Source organism: Chrysemys picta, chromosome 19 (genome assembly GCF_011386835.1).
Source record: "Chrysemys picta bellii isolate R12L10 chromosome 19, ASM1138683v2, whole genome shotgun sequence".
In the NCBI taxonomy this organism is placed as follows: Eukaryota; Metazoa; Chordata; order Testudines; family Emydidae; genus Chrysemys; species Chrysemys picta.
In genome coordinates this window covers 21,897,277-21,923,872 of record NC_088809.1, presented here as the reverse complement: position 1 = coordinate 21,923,872, position 26,596 = coordinate 21,897,277, and the positions used below count along the sequence as shown (strand labels likewise).

General features: G+C 53.2%; 1 protein-coding gene across 3 annotated transcripts; it reads left to right on the top strand.

Moving 5' to 3' along the window:
- The first annotated feature begins 107 nt into the window (after window positions 1–107).
- Window positions 108–10,809, top strand: LOC135976568 (uncharacterized protein C2orf72 homolog). Of its 3 annotated transcripts, none has more exons than XM_065573057.1 (3): window positions 118–2,666; window positions 6,748–6,883; window positions 8,268–10,809. In XM_065573057.1, the coding sequence occupies exons 1-2, from the start codon at window positions 2,081–2,083 to the stop codon at window positions 6,849–6,851; spliced, it is 690 nt and encodes a 229-aa protein (XP_065429129.1). In that variant the 5' UTR covers window positions 118–2,080; the 3' UTR covers window positions 6,852–6,883; window positions 8,268–10,809. The 3 variants fall into 3 exon arrangements, with proteins under 3 accessions (XP_065429130.1, XP_065429129.1, XP_065429128.1); XM_065573056.1 differs by having other exon boundaries at window positions 126–2,666; window positions 6,745–6,883; XM_065573058.1 differs by lacking the exon at window positions 8,268–10,809 and having other exon boundaries at window positions 108–2,626; window positions 6,745–6,875.
- The last annotated feature ends 15,787 nt before the right edge of the window (window positions 10,810–26,596 follow it).

Here is a 26,596-nt window from a genome sequence, read left to right as displayed (position 1 = left end):
TTATTACATGTGTTAAAAAGGAAAACTTTCCACGCTGGAGGTTTTCTGTCGCACGTGGAGCCTAGGCGCTGCACAAAACTAAAGTGGACAAAAACCCAAATGAAAGGGAGATTTTCCTCTCTCCCCCTGGTACTACCACAAAGGTGCTGCAGCTTTCTACCTTAGCTTGGGCTCAGTCTGATCTTTGGATAATGAGCTCCTGTCACTGAGAATACTTTGTTCCCCAAGCCTGACCTTGGGCAGCATAGCTGTCCTGGGGGTTGTGAAGACTGAGGTGATCTCTGACCTAGTCAAGTCCCAGTTCACTAGGAGCGGGAGCAGGAGTTGAGCTCTGCTCTGAAATGAACAGCGAGTCAGTGGAGTCCAACCAAGTGTTCACCTCAACCTTTATTGCTAATGCTACCAGCAGCCTTGTTGTACAGGTAGGCGAGCTACAATATTATTGGTATTACCATAGAGCCTAAGAGCCCTAGGCAAGGAGCAGGCCCCACTGTGCTAGGGGCTGTGTGAACACACAACAAAAGAGCAGCTAAATCAGGGTTCTCAACTTTGTTCTTACCCAGCCCTCCCCAGCCCATAAAAATTCCAGGCCCAGCTGTACCACAACACCTGTTTTTCTGCATATAAAAGCCAGGGCCAGTGTTAAGGGATAGCAAGCAGGGCAGTTGCCCGAAGCCTCATGCCACAGAGCCCACCACAAAGCTAAGTTATTCAGACTTCAGCTTCAACCTTGGGTGGTGCTCAGGGCATGCGCTGCAGTCCTGTGCATTGGGGCTTTGGCTTTCTGCCCTGGACCCTAGCAAATCTAATGCCAGCCATGCTTGGTGGACCCCCTGAAACCTGCCCATGTCCCCCCCCAGGGGGTCCCCAGACCTCTGGTTGAGAACCACCGAGCTAAATCATCCTGTGAAAGGATTGGGTGAAGCCTCTCGGCCAGGTGAAGATTATGTGTTCCCCACTGCTATGGCAATCTGCATATCCAGGAGTAGGGGGGCCTTAGTCTAGCAAGACCCCAAGGTTTTGCACCACCTTTACCATCTGTGGTCTGATGCCCTCAGTCATTGCCAATTTCCTCAAAATGTTTCCCCTTTTCTATCAGCACCACTGCTGCCTTTCCCAGATGGAGCTGGCCACTGTGTTTTATCCATTAGCTGCTTTCTTCCCCGCACTGGGATAGCCTGCATTGGTGGAGACTGTATCAGCAGAGAAGAGGTGTCACAATCTGTCATTCACATACGTGTCACAATCTCTCCAGTCTCTTATGTGGATCTTAGCTAGGATGGGAGAGAGCACGGAGTCGCGTGGTAGGGAGTGTGGCCCCCTCAGTATCAATGCCTGCAGTGGAGTCTAGCAGAATAGGCTGAGAGGTAGGTTTGCTGTCGGTAGCCAGAATAAGGTTGTCCATCAGCGAGGCCAGTTGTGTGCTGTGTCCTGGCCGGAGGCCTGGTGATGAGTCTAGAATGTTGGCAGAGGACACCATTGTCCCTCTAACCATGGAGAAAGCCAGGTTTAGACCTGGAGCAGTAAGAAAGATCTTTGAGGTGTGTAGGCTTCTAGGACCGCATTCTTGGTATCTGGTAACTCCTTTGAGGGACATGGATCTCAATTATGAAGAGGACCAGCCAAGTGTCCTTTGCCGGACTTCGCCAGACATTCCTTCTTCAGAGTCTCCACAGCCTCTGAACGGGTAACTGGCCAAACGCCACCAGAAAAGTCTTGTGCATCTTACATCCAAGGGGGCTGCTGCTCTACAATTCAACACACAGAGGTGCGTGTGTCTGCAATTATCTAGAGACCATGACACACATTCATCAACCAGGAGACACAAACTTAGCTTCATCTATCCCTGCACACTCACCTTCATGTCCCCACCTCCGAATGGGCATCCGCCTGTTCTCGGGCGCCCCCAGTCCACCTGCGGTGCAGACTCTACCCTGGGCACGGGGGGAACAACCCTTCCGGCAGGAGGCACCGCAGGAGCCGGCCGCCCGGGGCTCGCCCGCCGGAGGGATGGCAGGAGGCAGCGCGCCCGGAGCCAGCCTGCAGGCGGGGGGCGCGCCCCTCCGGGTGGGATTGTGACATGGGCGGGGGCGCAGGTCGTGGCCCCGCGGGCCCAGCTCAGCGGCGGGCGGCCATGGAGCCGTCGGGGCGGGCGGACGCCGCCGAGCCCGGGGCGAGCCCGGACGGGGAGTTCCAGGCCGTGGTGCAGCGGACGCAGGTGCTGCTGCTGGCCGGGGAGACGTGGGAGCCGGACCGCGCCCAGGCCGCGCTCAGCTCCTTCGCCCACGAGGTGCTGCCCGTGGCCCGCCGGCCGCCCAGCCCCGCGCCGCCCAGCGCGCCCCCGGCCGGGCAGCTCATCTTCTTCCTGTGCCGCGCCCCGTCGCTGCGGGGCCGGGCCGAGCGGCTGCGGGAGGTGCTGCGGGGCGTGCGGGAGCAGAGCCGCGGCGCGCCCGCCGCCCTGCTGGGGGTGATCGTGCAGCCCCGGCCCGAGGAGGAGGCGGAGGCCCGCCGCCGCCTGGAGGAGCTGCTCCTCGAGGTCTTCCAGCCGCCGGGGCCGGGCGCCGCGCCGCGGGTCGAGGTGCACACGGCCGTGTTCCGCCCCGGCCGGCCCGAGGGGGCCCTGGAGGTGAAGAAAGCCGCTTGCGAGGCCGTGCGGGAAGAGCCAGGTGCGGCGGGAGCTGGCGGGGCTGTGGCTCCGGGGCGCTGGGGGCTGCCTGGGGCTGGGCCTGGCCTGGGGCGCAGAGGTGGGCCCGGGGCTGGGGGGCTCCCTGGTAATGCCCCGGATCTTAGGCCCCTTTGGGACGCGCTCTCAGGCCGCTCTGCACATAGAGACTAGACCAGCAGAGCCGGGCACTGCTCAGGGCTAAGAAAAGTGAGAGGCCCTGAGCCGTGCTCAGGTCAGCCCAAGCCCCAGCGTAGCCAGGGCTAGGTGGAGGGAAGAGTTTTCCCATGGCCCTACCTACAGCCTAGAGAGATGGATTATCTACATCCCTGGAACAAACCCTTAGGGGACGTAGGAAGCATCTACACTATGGTGCCGCCGTGGCCCAGCTCCAGGGTGGTAGCTGTGTCCCTGGAGCCGCTGAAGTGTAGAGAGGCCCTTAGATGGAAGGGGCTGGGAAGGGCAGAGTATTATCACTGCAGCCAATTTCATCTTCAAAAAAAGCACTGATTCCCCCAAGACCTCTCTTCCTTAGCGCATAGAGTGAGTGTGATCCCGGGCGGAGGGACGTGCTCGCGGCTTGTGCCAGTGGAACCTGGACACGGAACTGAAAATCCCACTGGACTTTCTGCCCCAGCACTGCTCTCTGCAGCACCCCGTCGTCTCTCAGCAGGGCTGCCTGGCAGGATCTGCTGTTCGGTTCTTTCCCCGGCGTGTAGCAGCCAAGAGCTCGGCCAGGCTGGATCTCTGGGATGCTGCGATTCCTGGAACAAGGGCCGGTTTTCATTGGGAAATCGAATCGGATTTCAGCTTGAGTCTGATGCGCCGAGTTAGCTGAGGTGATGCTGTGATCAGCGGGACTAGAATCAGTGTCCTGTCATCGTGCCGTGGCTGCACTCCACTAAGAGCTCGGTTAACGCCCCACCAACTGACAAGCCGCTGAACACAACGTGGCCTTGTCTGTGCTGCCCACTGCCACGCTCAGCATTTTACCTAGTTCAATTGCTACCTATAGTGTGTGAACCGAGTGATGACAAACCCTGAGGGAGCGTGATGGGAAGAGGAGAAGGATGTGGCCAGAGGGTCCCTGGCCTGCATGTATCTATTGGCCCATGAGGGGAAGCAGGTCCTTGGCCTCTACTCCTGCCCCATACCCTGATGTAGTGACTACTCAGAGGATGAATAAGGATTCTGTTCCTCAGACCTGAAGAAGGGCTCGGTATAAGTTTCAAAGCTTCTCTCGCTCCCTAGCAGAAGTTGGTCAATTAAAAGCTATTCCCTTACCCTCCTTTGCCTCTCGCAGACCCATGAGAATATGGCTGAGCAATATTTTACTCAGGCTGTGTCCTTCGTGTAGGAATATCACCACTGGGTGGTCCCAGCTTCACCAGCTCCCTGTTTAATGTGCTCTGCATGTTTAATTAACGGAGCGTTTACCCCTTTCCCTAGGTCATTAATGAAGATGGGAAATAAATAGGGCAAAACACCTACGCCTCCTCCACTGCCATAAACAACAACTCCTAACTCAATACTGTCCCTTTTATTGTCACGCTTTGTCCACGATCCTTCCGGAAGTGTTTGGTTTGATTGCCAGACAGTGATGAGATTGTGGTGTTAACATTCCTAAGTTACTCAGGTGTTGCTGAAAATGTTACCTCTGATCTTGTTCTGCCAGCTTGTGTCAGGACATGGCTGAGGGGTCTTAAAGGGCTGTGACTGCCCCCCCAAATCACCACGAGGCCCGAAAGGGGCAGATGCCACTGCACTGGGGATGCAGGATAGTGATCTAGTACCCGCAACAGAGGCTTTTGTGGGTCCACAAGCAGTGCGCCCATGGTCCATGCTGTTGGCCATCGCCCTCGATCCTAGTGTGTATTCGTAGGTATGAAAGTGCTGCACAAACCGATCACAAGGAAAGGACCTGAGAATAGGGTTGCCACGTGTCCAATTTTCAATTGGAACACCTGGTCAAAAAGGGACCCTGGTGGCTCTGGTCAGCACTGCTGACCAGGCTGTTAAATGTCCGGTTGGCAGCGCAGGAGAGCTGGCAGGCTTCCTGCCCAGCTCCGTGAGGCTCCCGGAAGCGGCCAGCATGTCCAGCTCCTTGGTGGAGAGGGAACCATGGGGGCTTTGCACGCTGCCCCTGCCCCGAGCATTGGCTGGGAACCGCGAGTGATGGAGGGAGGGGGCATGGAGTCAGCAGGGCGGGGCCTTGGAGAAGGGGAGTGGGACAGGGGGCAGGGCTAGGGTGTTTGGTTTTCTGCAATTAGAAAGTTGGCAACCCTACCTGTGACTAGGAGAGCGTTCGGTGCAGTACAGACAGCGACCTCCTGCTGCAGAGGCAGGAAGGGGCAGAGCTGATAGTACCAATGAAGGCTGCTCTCTTCATAACCTGCCTGACTGCAGCAAGGAGGAGGAGCTGCCCCACGAGCCCTGAGCCACGGAAACGTTGCTGGCTTTAACGTTTTGTGGCTGATTGACACGAGCGAACTGCCTGGCGTTCTACAGTGTCATCTTTGCGTTCACGTGGGTTTATAAAGGGTTCACTCCTTGGTGCAGGCCTGTCGTTCTGTTCTGGGTCTGGGACCTGGGTCTTTAATTCTAGCCCCTAGGTATTATCGCAGTACAAATACTAATCATGCCAAGCCTCGTAGAGTGGGAAGCATTTCTGCTGTCTTGTGTTTGACACCGTAAGTGTTCATAGCAAGGTGCGCTGACCAGTTGATAAATTGGATGTAACTTCGAATCCCAGTGGAGCGGTAGAACAAAAGGCCCAGTGTGTGCAGGAGGTTGGGGTTTGGGATGAGGGCTAGTCACTTATCACAGTAGTATCTGAGCACCTTCCAGTTGCACGTTAAACCACATGACATGCATCTATCACATGTCCCTTCTCTCATCCCCTGAGAGGGAGAAGGGTGTGCGGTAGTGGGCTTTAGTTTGGAGTTTTTGTCTTACTAAATATATACCCGTGTGGCTAGACGTTGACATTAGAGAAGGCAAAGCCAAAACCATTCTCCTTGTACTGTGAGCGGAAGGTGGGGAGGGCTGGGACAGTCCTTAGTTCCTGGAGAAGTTAATTCCACCGCCTCGGACCAGCCCCTGAGAAAGCTCCGTCTCCCGCTCAGGCGAGCTTTACCCTTATTGTAGAGAGCTCCATTGGGCCAGAGGAGTACTGTGGTCCCCTGAAGCTCTGTTGAAGGGTTGGGGAAGCAATAGGAGGAAGTGGAGAGGCTTATGTCAGCCCTGCTGATTGGGGGAGTGTGTCTGTCATTTGTGAAGTGGGGTCATAACTTAGAGGCCGGGTTAGAGCTTTGGCTGCCAATGGATTCCCGGGGAGTAGCTGTGCTAAGAGTGTTTCTTCCAGCTACGCCTGGCAAGATGAGGTGACCATTTCTTTTGGATGAAGAGACCACTGCCATTGTCCGTACCTTTTGAGCTCTACATTAGGCTGCTGTAACAGGCTCTTTGTGGGGCTGCCTCCTAAGGAAATGTGGAAACTGGTGCTTAACATTGCTGCCAGATGGTTTGGAGTGGAGCTTCGTACAAGGGGATAGAACACGAAGCTCTGGGTCTCAACAGGCCGCTCGATGCTTTACACCTGCAGATCGAGGAGCGGGTTTTCGACTCTAAAGCTCGGAGTGGTTTTGGACTCGGTTACCTGAGACTTTCCTCATGTGATCACGGTGGCATTGCTATCGACAGCCAAGCTGCAGCAGGAGTTCCCTGGCTTTCGATGCGGGGAGGTGGCTGGCAGGGCATGCTCAGCGAGGGCCCCTTGACTCTGGGGCTTGCTTCTCCTTTGCTGCACCAGATCTTTGTTAACCTTCCCCACAGGTTGCCAAGCCCGTCTCTTTCCCCAGGCCGCGAGGAGAATGGGGGAGCCGAGAGCTCCTGGGACTGTGACTTTGGGCAGGCTATTAGTTAGAGGGGCAGTCTGTGTGGTTCTGTTTGTTGATGATATTTGAGAATGGGAATTGACTGTAAAGGTACAGTGGACTTGAGGGGGGGCCTGTTCTTCTACACTGAAAAATATAGGTATAGAATTTTTTTTTTACAATTTTTCATAACATTTTCTTTGCCAGAAGACGCTGTTTGGGTTTCACGAGCCACCCTCTTCAAAGTCCTGGGGGCGCTCTGCGTGGTGTGCGCTGGTATTATCGGAAGCCAGTACATGAACATTCGCACCTGAGACGGTCCCATCGGGCCTGCTCCCGCCTACAGGTGGGTGTCCTTTGACTCTACTCTGCCACGTTACATTTAGCCATCAGCAAACGAATCTGTCCACACCAGTATCCCATTTGCAAAGCCATTTGTCTAACATAGTCTGTATGCCAGATGGAAGCTGGTTAAGTGACTCACGCTGTATTCTAAGTAAAATATGCTTAGCAGTTCATTAGACTTTGGCATCCATAACCAATTACATTTGTAGCATCACTTGTAAGGCCGTGACTCTTACACGGCAATATGCTAGCGTCACAGGGACACTGCCCCAGTGCAGGTGCTGTTCATGGTCTGTGGCCAGTGCCTTTTATCTGTGGATCACCAAGCCCTTCACCACATCTGTGGGGCAATCGCAGTAAAACTTTGTTCCCATCAGATAGAGGATGTCTCTCTTCCTGTTCTAAGTACCTTGGGCCTGATTTTTCTGCCCTAGTTCAAGCCTCTTTGCACCACCCAGGTGGCACAGAGAAGCTGAATCTGGCCCTCGGGATTCCCTCGGCATAGCATAGCCAACCCAGACACCAAATACCCCCCACCCTGCCCTGCACAGGGATGGTGCCCAGGGTGGAGCATGCCCATGCGATACCCAGCTGGTGAAATGTCCATTTATATTGCTCTAAGGGCTAGAGTCCAGTTGGGTCGGGGCCCCATTGTGCTCTTCACTGCACAAACATACAGTACATGACAGTCCCTGCCCCAAAGACCTTACAAATCACACCTGGCCGGTGGGTCCAAGCTAGAGCAGCCCATGTGAATCATGAGATTCATGGAGGTGCAGTTTGCGCCCTTTAGCAGTGCCAAGTGTCTCTTGCTACAAGAGAAAATTTGTCACCGGATTTCGAGGGAGGGAAGGTCTTAAATCCACATAGTCATTGCCCAACACGCGAGTCCTCACATCTGTGGCTTGTAGAAGCAGCCTTGTTTTGGGTTCACTCTGCTGTCTCTCCAACGGGTGCCCCGACCGCTATTGCTGGAGCTGGGCTGACGTTCTCCAGCCTCTGTCCAAAGTTTGGGACGGGGGGATTGTTTGTGCTGGATGGAAACACTCACCCCTGCTCACCAAAGCCAAGAGAGAAACGACTCTGGTGCTCAAGCTACGGCGAGGGTTTTCCATGGAGTGGAGAGTAAATCAGTTATAACCAAAATCAAACACGTACTGAAGTGCTTTTTCCCTTCAAGCAAAACATAAGTATTAACATTAGTGACTAGGCAGCTGCTCCTCTGTAAACATGTGATGTGTTTTTCTTTAATGGTGTGGTCTGAATCGCTGTCCTGTAGGGAGTGTATAACCATATGGTTACTAATATATTCATGTTACCTACAGCTCACTGCTGCTGTCTCCTAACTTGATGTTTGTGTCCCACCCCCCTTCTTTTTTCTTCAGGCCGCTGTCCATCTGGATCTTAACTACCATCCAAAATAAAAAACATCATCATGTAATATTTGTGTCCGTACCTTTACATTTAAAATTAAAATATTTATCACACTTTAAAACATGAATAGGCAGCAGTCACATTTTAGGTCTTACTCCTCGGAACGAATGTCTTTGCTCTAGGAAAAATGGGAACATGTTTGAGATTCTTCTGATATTTCCACTATTTTTCACTTTTTAAATGTCAATTTTCAGTCCCGTGGTTTTCTCCGATCACACTAGCCAATCTTGATAAATGCCGTTATTGACTTCAACATAAAACAGAGCAGATTACTTTAGCACATAGCAGCCACCACCTTCGTCACAGAACACACAAGACTTTGAATGCGCTGCCTTCAAGGGTGGCTCAAAACTGTTTATTCACCAAACAGACACAGTTTAAATATGCCTCTTTCCTTACCTACCTCTGTAAAACAATCCCTCAACTGGTGGAAAGACCATCACAGTGTGTGCACAGGAGTTCTGTTTGCAAATCCTTCCCCAACGGTCGTCATAATGATGGTCATCTCTCTGTTATGGTGGGGAATGCATCTAGACACTCACATGACCCAAGGCCAGTGGACATCACAAGAGGTGATGCTGCACATCAACCTCCTGGAACTCAGATTGGTCAGAGATGCCTGTCTTCATTTCCTACCACTGCCCAGAGCGAACACACAAAGATCATGATGGACAATACATCATGCATGTTTTACAGCAGTCGCCAAGGAGGGGCAAGATCCCCCTCCTTCTGCGCCAAGGCTGTCAAGCTTTGGAATTGGTGCATATGCAACCGGATTGTCATCACAGCAGCCTGTCTCCCAGGGGTCAGAATGTGACCGCAGATGCATTCAACAGGCACATCTTCGAAGACCACGAGTGGGAAATAGACCCCAGTAAATTACACCATGTGTTCTGTCAATGGGGACACCCCTCCGGAAGACTCCTTTGCCACAGAGTTAAACAAGAAATGTACCCACTTCTGCTTGAGGGACAGACTGACTCTCCAGGCCCTGTGGGATACTTGTCACATTCAGTGGTCATCAACTCTCCTGTGCGCATATTTATCACACTTTAAAACGTGAATAGGCAGCAGTCACATTTTAGGTCTTACTCCTCGGAACAAATGTCTCTGCTCTAGGAAAAATGGGAACGTGTTTGAGATTCTTCTGATCTTTCCACAATTTTTCACTTTTTAAATGTCAATTTTCAGTCCCCTGGTTTTCTCCGATCACACTAGCCAATCTTGATAAATGCCGTTACTGACTTCAACATAAAACAGAGCAGATCAACTAGACTGGTTCACTAAGTGATCATCGTATTGTCACTGTGGCTCAGGACTGGGGTTAGTGTGAATGCGTCACTGACGGAAGGACAGCTTTCTCCTGTGAAGAGTAGTTAGTGCAAAAATGAAGTGTGATTTCTGCTCATGTTTAAAGGTCCAGTTGAATTGTACAGGTAAATAACACACGAGTCTTAACATTTATTAACATCAGTCCATCACTTCTGAGATCATATTATTTTATCTAGTTGACCTTTCTACCTCTGTTCAGACTCCTCCATCTGTTATTCCTTCATCAGCCATCTCAACATGAGACAACAGTGCAGTGCTGGTAGCAAAAAAAGCAAATGCAATCTTGGGTTGTATTAACAGGAGGATAGCATGCAACATAGACACTGACTTTTGTTTTTGCCTGTGGGTACTTTTGAAGAGGTGTGTGTGTCTGGGGGGGGAGGGGAGGGAGCGCTCTGCCAGTTTGGGGCAGTTTTATACACTTCTTTCATATTCTAGTTATTGAATGTGTCTGTCATTGGGACCTTTACTATTTTAATAATGATTAAATTGTTATGAACGGCATAATTACATTATGAACAGGGCTTTGCAGCGGAGCCCAGAGCTGGAGCGCGGACCAGTAGGTTTTTGTCTGGAGCTGGAGTGGAGCAATTCAAAAATTTGAATTACAGTATATTAAAATAATTGCAATCATCTACAAGCTATCTTCACTAACTTCCCAGTTTAATAACATTATGTCTCTGTCATAAACATACAGCTAAGGGTAGCATAAAATCTCTCTTTACCCTGTAAAGGGTTCATTTCTCTTTTACCTGTAAAGGGTTAAGAAGCTCAGATAACCTGGGTGGCACCTGACCAAAAGGATCAATAAGGGGAGAAGATACTTTCAAATCTGTGGGGGAAGGTTATTGTCTCCCGGAGTCAACAAGGAACCAGGGCAGGGAAAATACGTCTCCCTAAGCCATATCTAAGCTAAGCATCTAATATTGCAGAAATAGTAAGTAATAGCAAAGAAATGTGTTAGGTTATCTTTTGTTTTAGCTTGTGAATTTTCCCTGTGCTAAGAGGGAGGTTTATCCCTGTTTTTGTAACTTTAAAGTTTTGCCTAGAGGGGAAATCCTCTGTGTTTTTGAATCTTTTGTTATTCTGTAAAGTACTTACCATCCTGATTTTACAGAGGCGATTCTTTTACCTTTTCTTTAATTAAAATTCTTCTTTTAAGAACCCGATTGATTTTTTTCATTATTCTTAAGAGCCGAGGGTTTGGGTCTGTGTTCACCTGTACCAAGTGGTGAGGATGTTATTCTCAAGCCTTCCCCAGGGAAGGGGGTGCAGGGCTTGAGGGAATAGGACTCCAAGTGGTCCTTTCCCTGATTCTTTGTCTAAATCACTTGGTGGTGGCAGCGTACTGTTCAAGGCAAGGTGGAATTTGTGCCTTGGAAAAGTTTTTAACCTAAGCTGGTAAAAATAAGCTTAGGGGGTCTTTCATGTGGGTCCCCACATCTGTACCCCAGAGTTTAGAGTGGGAAAGGAACCCTGATAGTCTCACTGTAGCTTTCTGGATGAAGCAGTCAGCAATCTTATTCACATCTAGTTCCCTGGTGGGGTCTTGACGCACATTAAGGACAGCTACACTATTCAGTTGTGTCTGTCCCATTGATGATTGAGATCATTTTTAAGACTCCTGAAGCTGGAGAATGAGCAGTCCGCAGTTCAGGATGATACAGGCAGTGAGAAGGATTTTTCTACACTTCCAGAGTCCTGCAAGTGACTCCAAGATCCCTTTCTTGATGGGTAACAGCTAATTTAGGACCCATCATTTGTATGTATAGTTGGGATTATATTTTGCAACGTGCATTTAACGTTGAATTTCATCTGCCATTTTGTTGCCCAGTCACCCAGTTTTGAGAGATCCCTTTGTAGCTCTTCGCAATCTGCCTGGGACTTAACTATCTTGAGTAGTTTTGTATCATCTGCAAATGTTGCCACCTCACTGTTTACCCCTTTTTCCAGATCATTTCTGAATGTGTTGAAGAGGACTGGGCCCAGTACAGACCCCTGGGGCACACCACTAGTTACCTCTCTCCATTCTGAAAACTGACCATTTATTCCTACCCTTTGTTTCCTATCTTTTAACCAGTTACCGATCCATGAGAGAACCTTCCCTCTTATCCCATGGCAGCTTCCTTTGCTTAAGAGCCTTTGGGGAGGGACCCTGCAATGGCTGCTGCTCCTGGTTGCTGCAAACACTGGAACTGAGAGCAGGTGACTGCCGGGCCCAGGCATGGAGAAGGAAGCCACTGTACTTAAATGCAGAGGGGACAAAAGCTGGATCTAGGGAGGGTATCGGGGAGTGGATTGGGACAAGGAGCCTCTGGGGGATGGGAAAAGGACAGAAACTGCAACTGGGAGTTGCGGGAGGGGACGTCTGGGACGGGCAGTCCAAGGAAACTGGGAAATGGGGGGTACTGTGTGGTAGGGGAGGGGTTTTGGGAGGCTGGGCAAAGAGACTGGGACAAGGGGTAGGGAGGATGGAGTCTGAGATTGGATGAGGCGCCCCGGCAGGACCCTGGAATTGGAAGCCAGTGTGGTGTGGAAATGGGGGTGAAAGGGAAAGAAGACTGGGAACAAGGAGCCAGGGATGGGGAGACTAAAACTGGCTGGGCAAGGAGACTGGGACTGGGATGAGAAGCCTAAGGAGTGAAGACTGGGATGGTGTAGGCGAGAAGAATGGAACTGGAATGAAGACACAGGAGGTGAGCAGGAGACAGGGCTAGCCCAGGGACAGGTTGGAGGCATGGGGCAGAAGGGGTCAAGCTTGAGGGGTCTGTTAGCACAAGGACACTCATCCAGAGGCTGAAGTGGAACCCACCATTCCTCTGCTGTCAGCAGTATCTGTGAAACCCACTGCCAAAATCCCATCCCCCTCTAGTGCTGGTCCACATAGAGGATGACAGCCTACTACTGCTACAAGTTACTCTGTTATCTCAAGTGGCAGAAGTCTGTGCAGTGGATCTAGAGGTCCCTGCTGATAACCCATGTGGGGGCTGGTATGATGGCATATGGTGGAATTTCTATTTTTTCAGACTGCTTTTTTTAAAAACCTAGGAAATCACCATCAAAAACTACATTAAAAGCACATTAAGGTCACAAAGTCATGCACTCAAAAGTTAGGAAAGGCCAGAATTAAGATTGCCAGTGCAACTTGCATTTGGTCCCCTTGTGTGTACGTACTTGTCATGGAGCCACAAGATCAGTACTATGCCCCCAGCTTTTGAAGTCTCCTGGAGAAACTCCTTCAGTGGGCCAGACTCCCAAGGATCTCACTCTTCCTTCAGGGAAGGCCCTGCAGCCTCACTGCCTCCTAGACTGAGCCATGGGGCTTCAGCACGCCTGCTTCACACGGTGAGCTCTGTCTAGTGAGTCCAACTGAGACAGACCCCTGGTAGAGACTTGTCCACTCGTCAGGGACTAATGCAGCCTGTATTTGTAGTGCTGCCCATTTTCAAAACCGAGTAGGATTTATTAGTCATAGAATCGTAGGACTGGAAGGGATCTAGAGAGGTCATCCAGTCCAGTCCCCTGCAGTCAAGGCAGGACTAAGTAATAACTAAACCGTCCCTGGCAGGTGTTTGGAGATTTTGAGAGCAGGTTAGACAATGATGGAGATCCCACAACCTCCCTAGGCAATTTATTCCAGTGCTTAACCACCCTGACAGGAAGTTTTCCTGATATCCAACCTAAACTGCCCTTGCTGTAATTTAAGACCATTACTTTTATCCTCAGAGGTTAAGAAGAACAATTTTTCTCCTTCCTCCTTGTAACAACATTTTATGTACTTGAAATTTATCGTGTCCCCCGCTCAGTCTTCTCTTCTCCAGACTAAACAACAGGGACGGCTCTGGCTTTTTTGCCGCCCCAGGCAAAAAAGCCTCCCGCCGCCCCCTCCCCCATCCCCCAGAGGGCGGCAGGGGAGGGTGCAGAGCCTGGCCGCGGGCCGCTCTCCCCAGCGGCCAGAGCCTGGCCGGGGCTCCGCTCTCCCCGGCGGCCGGAGCACCGTGCCGCGCCGCCCCCCTCCAGGTGCCGCCCCAAGCACAAGCTTGGTGGGCTGGTGCCTGGAGCCGGCCCTGCTAAACAAATCCATTTTCTTTCAATCTTCCCTCCTAGGTCATGTTTTCTAGACCTTTAATCATTTTTGTTGCTCTTCTCTGGACTTTCTCAGGTTTGTCCACATCTTTCCTGAAATGTGATGCCCAGAACTGGATACAATATTCCAGTTGAGGCCTAATCAGCGTGGAGTAGAGCGGAAAAATTACTTCTCGTGTCTTGCTTACAACACTCCTGCTAATATAGCCCAGAATGATGTTTGCTTTTTTTGCCACAGTGTTACACTGTTGGCTCATATTTAGCCTTGATCCGCTATGACCCCCAGATCCCTTTCCTCAGTACTCTTTCCTAGACTGTCATTTCCCATTTTGTATGTGTGCAACTGATTGGTCCTTCCTCAGTGGAGTACTTTGCATTTGTCCTTATTGATTTCATCCTATTTACTTCAGACCATTTCTCCAGTTTGCCCAGATCATTTTGAATTTTAGTCCTGTCCTCCAAAGCACTTGCAACCTCTCCCAGCATGGTATCATCTGCAAACTTTATAAGTGCACTTTCTATGCCATTATCCAAATCATTGAAGATATTGATCAGAACCTGACCCAGGACCAGTCCCTGCAGGACCCCTCTCAATATTCCCTTCCAACTTGTCTGTGAACCACTCTCTGGGAACAGTTTTCTAACCGGTTCTACACCCATATTATAGTAGCTCCATCTAGGTTGTATTTCCCTAGTTTATTTATGAGAAGGGCATGCAAGACAGTAACAAAAGCCTTACTAAAGTCAAGATATACCACACCTATCGCTTCCCCCTTATTCAGGAGGCTTGTTACCCTGTCACAGAAAGCTATTAGGTTGGTTTGACATGATTTGTTCTTGACAAATCCATGCTGATGATTACTTATCACCTTATTATCTTCTAGGAGTTTGCAAATTGATTGATTATTTGCTCCATTATCTTTCCGGGCACTGAAGTTAAACTGATTGGTCTGTAATTCCCGAGGTTGTCCTTATTCCCCTTTTTATATATGGGCACTATATTTGCCCTCTTCCATTCCCTTGGAATCTCTCCCATCTTCTGTGAGTTTTCAAAGATAATTGCTAATGGCTCAGATATCTCCTCAGTCAGCTCCTTGAGTACTCTAGGATGCATTTCATCAGGCCCTGGTGACTTGAAGACATCTAACTTGTCTAAGTAACTTTTAACTTGTTCTTTCCCTCTTTTAGCCTCAGATCCTACCTCATTTTCACTGGTATTCACTGTTAGGTGTCTGATCGCTGCTAAACTTTTTGGTGAAAATTGAAACAAAAACGTCATTTAGCACCTCTGCCATTTCCGTATTTTCTGTTACTGTTTCTCCCGCTCATTGAGTAATGGGCCACCCTGTCCTTAGTCTTCCGCTTGCTTCTAATGTACGTGTAGAATGTTGTCTTGTTATCCTTAGCTTCATCTCATCTTGTGCCTGGGCCTTTCTAATTCTGTCCCTACATGCTTGTGTAGTTTGTTTATATTCATCCTTCATAATTTGACCCAGTTCCCCCTTTCTGTAGGACTCTTTTTTGAGCTTTAAATCATTGAAGATCTCCTTGTGCTCTCTTGCCAGACTTCCTCTCTTTCCTACGCAGTGGAATAGTTTGCTCTTGTGCCCTTCAGAATTTGACCTGAACTGTTTCCATAACCCATCTGCATCATCATCATTAAAGCAGGGGGATCAAACTCATTCACCGATGAGGGCCAGATGACCTTTTCACGTAGGGTTAGTAGGCTGTATTTTCTGCATACATTTCATGCTTGATCATTGTCTGTTCTCCACTGCAACCCCTTCCACATGTAAATCCCTTCTGCCCTTCATACAGAAGGAATTCAATTAGGCTCAGCCCATGTCCTGCTGCATCGATCCCTCTGGCCAGTTTCACATTGCAGCTGGCTCTGTACAAGCTAGTGAGATGCGGCTTGCCATCATCGAAAGAGACGGGGGATATTTTCAAGCATCCAAAGGCTGTATATGCAACAGAATAAACAGGCTTTTAAAAAGGCTAATTATCATTTCATAGTGCCTCTTTCAAACAAAGCAGACACTTACACTTTGATCATGAACTAGCAGATGTATCTGAAGCGCAGGTCTATTTGTTTTTTATACTGCAATTTGCATGGATATCTGAGGCTATTGATAGGAGCCAAACCATCGAGTCTAAGTCAGGGGTGGCCAACCTGAGCCTGAGGAGAAGCCAGAATTTACCAATGTACATTGCCAAAGAGCCACAGTAATACGTCAGCAGCCCCACATCAGCTCCCCCGCCCCGGCTTCCAGCGCCTTCCACCCACCAGCAGCCCCAACGAATCGTCTCCCGCACCCTCCCTGCACCTCCCGATCAACTGTTTTGTGGCGTGCAGGAGGCTCTGGGATGGAGGGGGAGGAGCGATGGCTGCGGGAAGGGGTGGAGTGGGGGCAGGGCCTGTGGCAGAGCCAGGGGTTGAGCAGTGAGCACCCCCCTGGCACATTGGAAAGTTGGCGCCTGTAGCTACAGCCCTGGAGTCGGTGCCTATAAAAGGAGCCGCATATTAACTTCTGAAGAGCTGCATGTGCTTCTGGAGCCACAGGTTGGCCACCCCTGGTGTAGGTGTTCTGGTCATGGGTGTGAAAATGAAATGAATTCTATTAAAGAAATAGAATTAAAGAATGCCGTATGTACCTTTAAGTAGAAATGAGAAATGCATGGGGGCTCACATTAACTGAATGTATTAGCAGAGCGCTGTGCTAATAAAACAGAGTGCTCTGACAAATTGTGAGTCCCGAGTCTGACTTTGACAGGCCACAGGGCTCCGGAAGGTGAGCGGGGTGGAAGATGCCGGGTGGAGCGGGGCCTCGGGCGGAAGGGGTGGGGCTGGGGCTCGCGTGTCCCTGAAGTGGAGGTTCACATGCCACCCATGCTTGTGTGTCTCTGATGTCATCTTTGGGGCGGGGTTTGTCTGCACTTTGCTCTGGGCGGCTCAGGTGCCTGGCCCCCCCCGTCAGGCATTGTACAAACAGACCATGCTACAGAGGGGAGAGCAGAGCCAGCCCCGCCGTGGAAAGCACTCGTGAGCTCTGAAACTGATGGTCGCCGCGGGGGAGCTTCCCGTGGGATTTGAGTGACTTACGTACATGACGCTCTCATCTCCGCACCGGGATCGGAGACGTCCCACATCTCACTTGGTTTGGCGACAGGCCCTTCCTGTCGGCACAGCGGGTTCCAGATGCCCTAGGGGACAAAGGAGAAGTGTCGCTTTCTTCCAATGCTGAACAAGGGACTTTATTAGAGTGAGGGGGAGCAGGATTAACCCCACGGCTGCTCTGTCTCTCTCCGCTTCTTTGACCCTTCCCAGCCCGCTGGACCTGGCTCCCTGCCATAGATTTAAAGTGACAGTACACCTATTCTTCCACTTCCCCCCGCTCTTGTCTGCATTAATAATCTGTAACAAGAGCTGATATCTGACAACAAATGATTGAGCCCAGTGAGTCACCGGCTTTCACACTTGTCCCGAGCGGCTCAGTGCCAGTGATGGCACAGGGCAATGGGGATTGGGCCCCGGGGGGTGGAGGGGGGGAGTCTGCAGCCTCCCCCAGGTGCTTGTCCTGTCCAGTGCCCTGCTCTGCTCCTGGAGTCCTGCAGGTTTTCCTGATATTTAACCTCCATTATCCTTGCTGCAGGATCAGCCCCCGTCCTTTTCACAAGACCTCCCTGCAGATCTGCAGATGGCTGCAATTCCCCTGGGCCCTCTGCTGCAGACCGGCCACCCCCCGGCCTTGTCCTTTCCTGAGAGGTTTTACTGCCCAGGCATTTGATCCCGGGGGCTGTTCTCTAACTCTCCCCATCCCGGTGTCCTGCCCAAAGTGCAGGGCTCAGCGCAGAATGCAGCTTCCCACAAGGCCCGGACAGCCTCTGCCTGCAGTGTGCCTTCCACCAAGAACTGCTCAGACTTCAGAAGGCCCCAGCTCCTCAGCCTGTCCCTCCTCTGTGGACTCCCCACTGCTGGCTGCTCACGGTGGCACTTTGCCCACAGCTCTGAATGCTGGGTGCAAAGCTCCTCACGCCAACCTGTCCCAGCAAGGGGTATGTGCAATAACAATGGGGATCTCCGCGCCGCTGCAGGACGGCACCAGCAGGGGGTTCCCTGGGTGTCATGAGGGAAGCTGTGCGCCCCCCCTCCTAGCGTGGCAGCCAGCCCCCCGTTACACACTCCCAGGCCACCTGAGTGCCGGCAGCCCCGGAGTGCCGGGAGGGAGGGTGAGCAGGAGACGCGCCCCACCCCCATCCCCGCAGCACAGGCCAGTCCCTCTTAGCCCCCCAGCTTGGGGCCCCGGCCACGGGGCGAAGAGCCCCCAGCACCACAGCCCAGGAAGCAGGAAGGGGATTGAGTGTGGGCAGGGCCACGCAAGGCTGTTGGGGAGGTACGTCCTCCCCCTGCCTTTGATACCCACCGACCATGGCCCTGGGCCCTTTTAAATGGCGTGGGTGAGCCGCCGGGCTCCCAGGCACGCACCGGGTGGTACTGGCTGCGGCGAAGGCAGCCGGGTGGGCACGTGGACGCCGTGGCCGAGCCGGAAGCGCATGCCCAGCAGCGCAGCCGGCAGCACCGCCCAAAAACCTCAGCCATCCCTTTCCAGGGGGCCCGTTGGCTGTTCTGCCGATTGCTGTCGGCCAGCCTGGAGATGGCATGTGCCCAGAGCTGGTCACACGTGTGTCCGGCTGCGCGCCTGAGGGGTCCAGTTAGAAATGCCTGCCATGGGGAGGGGGCGGCGTTGGGCCAGAGCACCCCCTCCCCGCTGGGAGAAAGCCCAGCACCACACCCATGAGGAACAACTCCTGACCTGCTCTGTCGGGGTGGGGTTAGCGCCCTCCATGGGACAGTCCCAGCAGGTCATGGGGTCCTGTGGGACACTGGGGTCATCTGCATTGGGCTCTGCGCCCGGGCACCGGCTCTGGGGCACCAGCACCCCCACTTCCACAGAAGCCTGTCTTCAGCACCCCTTTCAAGGGGTTTGTGAAGATAGTGCTGCATAGGGGAGGGGTGAACCCCATACACAGAGGTGCCTGCCCCTGTGGAGAAGTGGGGGGCATGACTGACCCAATGTTGGCCAGGAAGTGCTAGCCACAGGAGTGTAGATAGGGGGGAGCAGAGGGAGCGGCCGCGCCCCCACTGCACATTCTCCCAAAGTGGTGCCTTAGGCGCCGACTCCCTGGGCGCTCCAGGGCTGGAGCACCCACGGGCAGCCCAGCTCCCCAGCCCCCACCCTGCCCCCTAGCTCCCCTCCGCCTCCTCCCCTGAGGGCGCTGCCGCGCTCTGCTTCTCCCCCTGGCTCCCAGCGCTGGAGCAGCTGATTCGCGACAAGCCTGGGAGGGAGCGGGGGGAACGGGGCATGCTGGGGAAGAGGTGGGGCCAGGGCGAGGATTTGGGGCGGGGTCCAATGGGGCAGGGAGCGGGCGGAGTCGGGGCGGGGCATGGGGCGAGGATTTGGGAAGGGATCCAATAGGGGCAGGGAGGGGGCTGTAACACTGAACTGCTTATTCTTCCATATTCCCCAACGTGAGACTGGGGAGGCCTGGGGGTAACTGGGAGCACTGGAAAACTGTACCAGGAGCAGAACAAATAGGAGTCCTACAGGAGGAGAAAGCCCTGGGCAGGAACGAGCCAGGGTACAGAAGCTCGGTAACGGGGCTCCAGCCAGAGAGCTCACTCAGCACCGGGGCTGGAATTGTGCCGGAACACTCCGGAACGCCATTCTAGCACCTTCTGGAGGAGCTGCAATGGCAGTTGGGTGCTGCCAGTATCACTTAGCGGTGGACTTGGAGCATGTTCCAGTACTTTTTTTTTTTTTTTTTTGAAAGGACTGGAGCACTCCTCAGTATGTAGCAGCCTCATGCCCACGTTCCTGAGCCCAAGGCCTGCAGACAACCCGAGGGACTTGGACCCCAGCCCAGAGAATGCCCTGGAGCGGTGAGGAACATGCGTTTAGTGTTGATTGTTCTGTATGATCTGCGCTCTCCTGTGCTCTACGTGATGAAGTATAAAAGTGCATTAATGTGTTAGAGTCTCAGGAAAGTGTCTCACTCTTCACCACTACTGCATGCCCCCGAGGGGTTCAATGCTAAAACTGACGCATCACACCGTTTGGAGTTCTGGGAGAGAGGTGTGTTTAAATATCAGGAACTCAGGGGGGTCAGGGATGCAACCAGAGGGACTAGGTAGCTGGATAGCAGCTTCCAACGTGCACCAAAGTCTGTGCCCTAAGTGTGGGCCCAGGGATCCCGAGATTGGGGCAGTGGCTGGATTCTGTTCTTTATCCCAGGGATAAAGCGCTCATGGGCTGGAATGCCCCTCACAGCAATGTTAGCGGGTGGCCAGCAGGGGGCACTTACAAGGACATGACACGGGTCCTTCCTGATAGTACTTTGTACGTATGCTTCTCTCTGAGCATCTTGAAGCATTTGGCAGCGGGTGGCACCGTTTTGTGTGTGTTCGCTCCCCCTGCTCCTAGAACCTGGCTACGCCCCTACTAGCCAGGTCCCCAGTCCACGGCTCTGCTCCCCTGGAGAGACTGACCAGCAGAGCAGCAGACTCTGAGAGCCCCATCCCTGCCTCTCCGCAGCATTGCCGCCACCGGCCAGCTCAGCTCCTCCAGAACAGGGTCACTAGCTGCCCACTGGCCTCTCCTGCCCTAGGGCCGGGCACTGCGGGCTTTCCTGGGGCTGTGCAGGGGGCTGCCGGGCGGTGACGGTCACCCATCTGCCTCTGATTCCAGCATCCCGCCAGCTCCCCGCCCCAGGGAGACCAGCAACCAGCCAGGCTGTGCGTGGAACCAGGGGCGGCTCCGGTGCATCTCCCAGAGGCAGGAGGCCAGGACCCACCACACTCACCCCAACAGCCAGACTCTCCCATCCCCGGTCCCTGGCTTTGCTACCTACAGGTCTGGGAGCAAGTCATTCCCTGGTGGTTTATTGCAATGCAACCCCCCTCTCCGCCCGCCAGCGCTCTCCTCTCCCACCTCTTGCGTCTGGGCTCTCCCTGGCACCCACAGGCTCACCTGCTTTCACAGAAGGTAGATCTACAGCTGCCAAGGCGTGGATATCCCTCGAGAGACAGGGCAACTCCTGAGAGCGCGCCCTGCGTTCCCTCACTGTCTGAGGCGGGATCTCAGTTCTCTGCCCATGGCTCCAGCTCTCCTTCCGCTCTCTCTCCTCCCTGGGGCTACCCACCCCTCCCAGCTTGGCCCCCGCTGCTGCTGTGGTGTCCTGCCGTTTATCCCCTGCCCTATGTCACTAGAGGAGGTGACAGAGATGGGCCCCAATGCTGTAGAATACACATCCCTGTAGAACACTATGAACTCACTCGGGATGGCTAATGTTGCCAGTGGTATCTGAGAGAGAGAGCAAGTCACCATGCGGCACTTCCCCGCGGTTCAGAGGTTCCCGCGATGCCACCTCTGAGTCCCATCAGCCTGCTGTGGCAGCTCTTAGCACAGGGACCAGCGCCATTTTTAATCCCTGGGCACGATTGGCTCAGACTCCCAGCCAAGACTTTTAAAAGTGCCCAGCGATTTTGGGTCCCTTGATTTTTGGGCCCCAACTGGACACAGTTTAAAGAGGCCCGATTTTCAGAGGGTGAAAATAAGCACTGAAAATAAGGCCTCTTGCATGTGTCTGAAGATGGGCCCTCAAAATCACGTCACTGTATGAAATCTTGACCGCCTCCTCAGCTGTGACCACGGCCTGTCTCACCTAACCCCAGCGCTGTCGTTTGCTCATGATCCCATCATCCTTGATGCCTCCACGCATTATTTCTGCCATTATCTTACTCAAAATCAAAGCTAGATTTTCCAGGAGGGACTTTAAGGATCTCTAATTACTGTATTTGAAGCCTGGCAGCTCATTTGGTTCTATCTTGGGCCTCGTCTACACAGGAACATTAATCTGGATCCAGTAAAGGTGTGAATTAAAACTGGATTAGTTAAACTGGATTAATCCCCTATGTTCACACTCTAATTTGGAATAAAACTGCCCTTAATTCAAGTTTAGTTCAGTTCACATCCTGATCCACTATAAGTATACTGGTATGATAATGCCAGTGAATCTCCCCCTGCAGACAAGCTCTGGGACTTTAGTCCCCCTGTGGCTTTTCAAAGCCACGTGCCATTGGGTTGGTAAAGTCAGTAGCTAATCTCTAAACATGCCACGCTGCCCTGGCCAGACATGCTGATTCATATGTAATCCAGCTTCCACGTGATTCCTCTCACTGGCCTTTTGCCAGCCGTTGGTTAACGCGACCCAGTCCCGGCGGCGGTTTTCAAGGCTTCGGGACGTCCTTTTCAAATCTTTGAGGTTGAAGAGTGGCCCAGTGGCTTAGCCGCGTTAGCCTCACGTGGATTGCTATTGGGAGACAGGTGTAACTTTAGGAAAAAAATCTCATGGTTTTGAAGCCAGGCTGACTAGTGGTGCTCGAATGCCTGGGCTGAGCCATGCTGCGGTCACAGCCCCATCTACTGCTAAGGTTAGAAAACCTGTCTCAGCACCTCTGTAAACTGTTACCCCTACAGCTAAGCTCTGTCATGCTGCCTGCCGGGCCCCAAGAGCCTGCGTACCAACCCCAGGGCACAAACCCCAAACTGGCTGTGAGGTCTCCACTTAGATTTCACCAACCAATCATCAAGTGCAAACTCCTCAGGCGCTAAAAAAGCCTAACCATGGAGTCACAGACAGTCCCCGTGGGTACTCCAGTCTGTCTTGCCACCCAGGTGAGCCACGCTTGTGATAGATGGTCCCTTACACCAAGAATCACAGCAATATTCCATAAAAAGCAACAGAGAGTCCTGTAGTACCTTTAAGACTAACAGATGTATTGGAGCATAAGCTTTCCTGGGTGAATACTCACTTCGTCAGACGCAGCAATATTCAGGCTAATCCCAGTCCCAAAGGATCAGTCACTTACCCCATGTCAATTGTACCTTAAATCTCATACCAAAGACAACGTTTGTAGACAATCCTATAATAAACTATATAGGGATTTATTAATAGGAAAAGGAAACTAGAGGGTTATTTACAAGGTTAAAGCAGGTAAACATACACACACAAATGAGTTACAATCTTAAGTTTCAAAAGGTAAGAGAAGTCTATAATAAGCAAGCTCTATATGTCCTTTAAGACTAAGCAACTGGGGATCTCTTGCTTATGCCTAACAAACCTTGCCCCCCCAGACTCCAAGCAGCACAAAGATAATCAGCGCCTCCTTGTTAGGGGTTTTATCCCCCTCCTCTCATGTGCTCTGAGCTGCAAACTCAACTGATGTGAGGAATCCAATTGCATGACTCATCTTCATTGGGTGGGGGGGCGGAAGAGCAGAGCAACAAAGTCTTTTGTCCTTTGTCCACAATAGTCCATCTGGTGTCCATGGGCCTTTCTTGCTAAGCAGGATGTAACACCTTCAGTTGCAGATCCGTCCATCACACGAGTTAATCTCTCTCTCCAGTCAGGTGATTTATACAGTTACAGAGGCTTACAATATAACTGCTCAAATACTACCTTGCCATATAGGATACAGATGTTACACATTAGATTAAAGCTGCAGCAACTCACATGCATTTAATGCAGTCTAAATGCTAAACACATTCTTATAATTCGAATAACTGTTTTAACAACACTAATACACAGGGGAGCAAGACTGTTTCCAGCTCTGTATTTGGCTGTCCTCAGCGGAGACAGGGGGGACCTTGGAATGAGATGGCACCTGGTCTGCTAGCGTCATAATCTCACGCGGCACCTGCCGAGAGCAGCAGGCTCTCAAGAGAAGCCAGAGCTCGGATGAGAAATGCAGGAGTGTAGCAGAGACAGCCTGCCCTTATAAGAGGACAGTGGGCCAGGAGCAGGCAGACTCTCTCTGCCTCCAGGGAGGCCGGGCCGGGCCGGGCCTGGGGGGGCCTACCTAGAGGTGCCTAGAGTGAGGCAGGGCTGGGGAAAGGCCAGAGGGGCTGGGGAGCTCCAGGCTGACAACTCCCCAGGCTGCAGGGCCTTGTCCAAGGCTAGGGTTACCATACTTAATGTTTTAAAAAAGAGGATACTCCATGGGGCCCTGGCCCCGCTCCTTCCCCTCCCCAACTCCACCCCTCCCCCAAAGTCCCCGCCCCAACTCCGCCCCCTCCCTTGAGCGCCCCACATTCCCCTTCCTCCCTCCCAGCCACACAAAACAGCTGCCCGAGCGCTACCGGCTTCACGGTTTGCCGGGCAGCCCCCAGACCTCCAGACCCACTGCGCCCCCGGCCGGGCACTTCCCCAGCGCAGCCGGAGTCCGGGAGGGGAAGCGCCCGGCCGGGGGCAGGGTCTGGAGGTCTGGGGGCTGCCCGGCAAACCGTGAAGCCGGTAGCACTCGGACAACTCCGCTCTTCAGCTGCACAGAGCTGAGGAGTCAGGGAGCAGCAGCAGTCGCCGGAGCCTGCTCTAAGGTAAGCCAGGGATGCCGGCAAAGCTGGGAGTATTTTTCCCGGACACGTTCGGCTTTTTGGAAATTCCCCCCGGACGGGGGTTTGATTACCAAAACGCTGGACATGTCCGGGAAAAACCGGACGTATGGTAACCCTATCCAAGGCCCCATAGAGGCACTGGGTGGCAGAGAGAGGCAGCAGGTCCAGACCTGACCTTGCCTATGATGAGTGGCTGACACTGCAGCCCGCCCCAGGGCGCGGGGGCTAGTCGGTGACTGGCAGTAGCCCAGAGTGAGGCAAGGTGGGGATTAGAGGGTTGGGGGTTCCCCAGAGAGGGGAGACCCAGAGGCAGAGTGTGGGGGCATTGCCAGGGGGCAGCACCCCAGATAAAAGGGCACCGGGGTCTGGGAGGGACACGGGGCCAGCGGTAAGGCGGATCACTGGCCTGCAGAGGGCGCTCCGGAGGCTGTCGAGGTAATTCCCTGAGATGACCAGCAGGAGGTGCCGCAGGGGTGAGTCCCACATTGCTACACCCCCCAAACAGTGCAGGTGAAAATGGATTTTTTTGCTACAAAAAGGCCATTTTCTCTCAACAGAAAAAATCTTGCAATGGAAAATTTTGGCCCAGTGTCCGTAAACTGAAAGGGTGGAAGTTGATGGTTTGTTCCTGTCCCGGTTCAGGGATGAGCTGCACCTCTCTCAGGGCTTGTCCACAGGGCGAGTTAGTGCACAGCAAGCCCGGTGTGAATCTAGAGCACGCTAACTTGCTGCGCACTAACTTACCATGTAGACAATTTCCCTCCAGAATTAGGTAGGCCCGACTTAGCCCTCGTACCCCAGCTCTTCTGGGGCCACTAACAGTCTCTTTCTCTGCAGGCCCTGCTTCTCTGTGAGCTTCAGGCAGGGCCGGCTCGAACTTTTTTGCCGCCCCAGGCAAAAAAGAAGAGCGCCACCATGCCGTAACACCCTCCCACCCCCAGCACTGCGCCGCGCCAGGTCGCCGAAACCCCCGCTCCCCCCCCCCCCCCGAGTGCCGGGCCGCCGAAACCCCCGCCCCCCCGAGCGCCAGGCCGCCGAAACCCCCGCTCCCCCCCCGAGTGCTGGGCCCCCCAAACCCCCGTGCCCCCCGCCCCCAGCCGCCGCACCGGGCCGCTCAAACCCCCGCCCCCTCCGAGCGTTGTGCCGGGCCGGCCAAACCCCCGCCCCCCCCCCCCCCCCGAGCGGCTCGCTGGGTTGCCCAAACCCCCGTGCCCCACCCCCAGCGCCGCGCCGGGCCGCCCAAACTCCCGTGGCCCCCCCCCCCAGCCGCTACACCGGGCCACTCAACCCCCCCGCCCCCCCCGAGCAGCTCGCCGCACAAACTCCCGCCCCCCCGAGCGTTGCACCGGGCCACCCAAACCCCCGCCCCCCTCAGGCACCTCGCTGGTTTCCCCAAACAATTGCGCCCCCCCCAGGCGCCGCACCGAGCTGCTCAAACCCCCGCCCGCCCCTGAGCGCCATGCTGGGCTGCCCAAACCCCTGCCCCCTACCGTTGCGACAGGCTGCCCAAACCCCTGGAGCGCCGGGCCGGGCCAGGCCGCCCAAACCTCCGGAGCACTGGGCCGGGCCGGGCCACCCAAAGACCCAACTCCCCCAGTGTCGTGCCGCCGAAACCCCCCGCCCCCCGCCCCCGCGCTGCCTGGCCGAAACAACAACAACAACAACATAAAAACAAAAAAACCCAAACCCTCGAGCGCTGCCCAGCCGAACAAGAAAACAAAATAAAAACACTGTGAGGACCCCCCGCACAACAAAGCCACCTAGGACTGAGTTAACTCCTTGCATCCATGTGGCAGATTTCATGATTGCAATCAAATAGACAATTCATGAAAAAAATCCACATATCTCCTCTGTTCTTCACTGTCCCACAGAACTAACCTCCCTTTTTTCCCTTCTGTGCATGCAGTGTATCACAAATGGGTACCAGAGACCACTGGGTGTAGACAATGTCTCTACCAGTTGGAGTGATGCTTTGATATCACGCTAACGTTAGCTTTTTCCATGTGCTCTGATTTCAGCCCATGGGCATGTGTGGTTTGCATCTAGGAAGACACTAGCTCTGTCTGTTGGAGTCCCCAGCACAACTGGCCCCAGGCCTGGCTGGCCCCTAGGCACCAATGCAGTATAAATGTTACAGGATAATAACAGCCTGGCATATGGAATTATGGGGCCTGGTGCTGAAAGGTTCCTGAGTGCCGTTAAGTGCCCTCAGCACGTCACAGGATTGGGCCCCTACTGAAGAATGGAGAATTGTTGCCTTCAGTGTGACTGCTTTGCGTCAAACCACCAGGAGGAATTCAAAGAGGGCTCAAAGTTTGCCTTCTGCCTTTTGTTGTTTTCCTGTTTGAATGAGATTCTGGTGATAGAAGATGTGAAGCTCCTTTTCGGCTGCCGACGTCTGACCTTAA

Bases quoted from the DNA above. Each gene is read 5' to 3' on its own strand.
- LOC135976568 (XM_065573056.1), top strand. From the start codon at position 2,081: ATGGGCGGGGGCGCAGGTCGTGGCCCCGCGGGCCCAGCTCAGCGGCGG. The intron at 2,667-6,744 runs GTGCGGCGGGAG...TTTCTTTGCCAG, and splicing joins GGCCGTGCGGGAAGAGCCAG to AAGACGCTGTTTGGGTTTCA.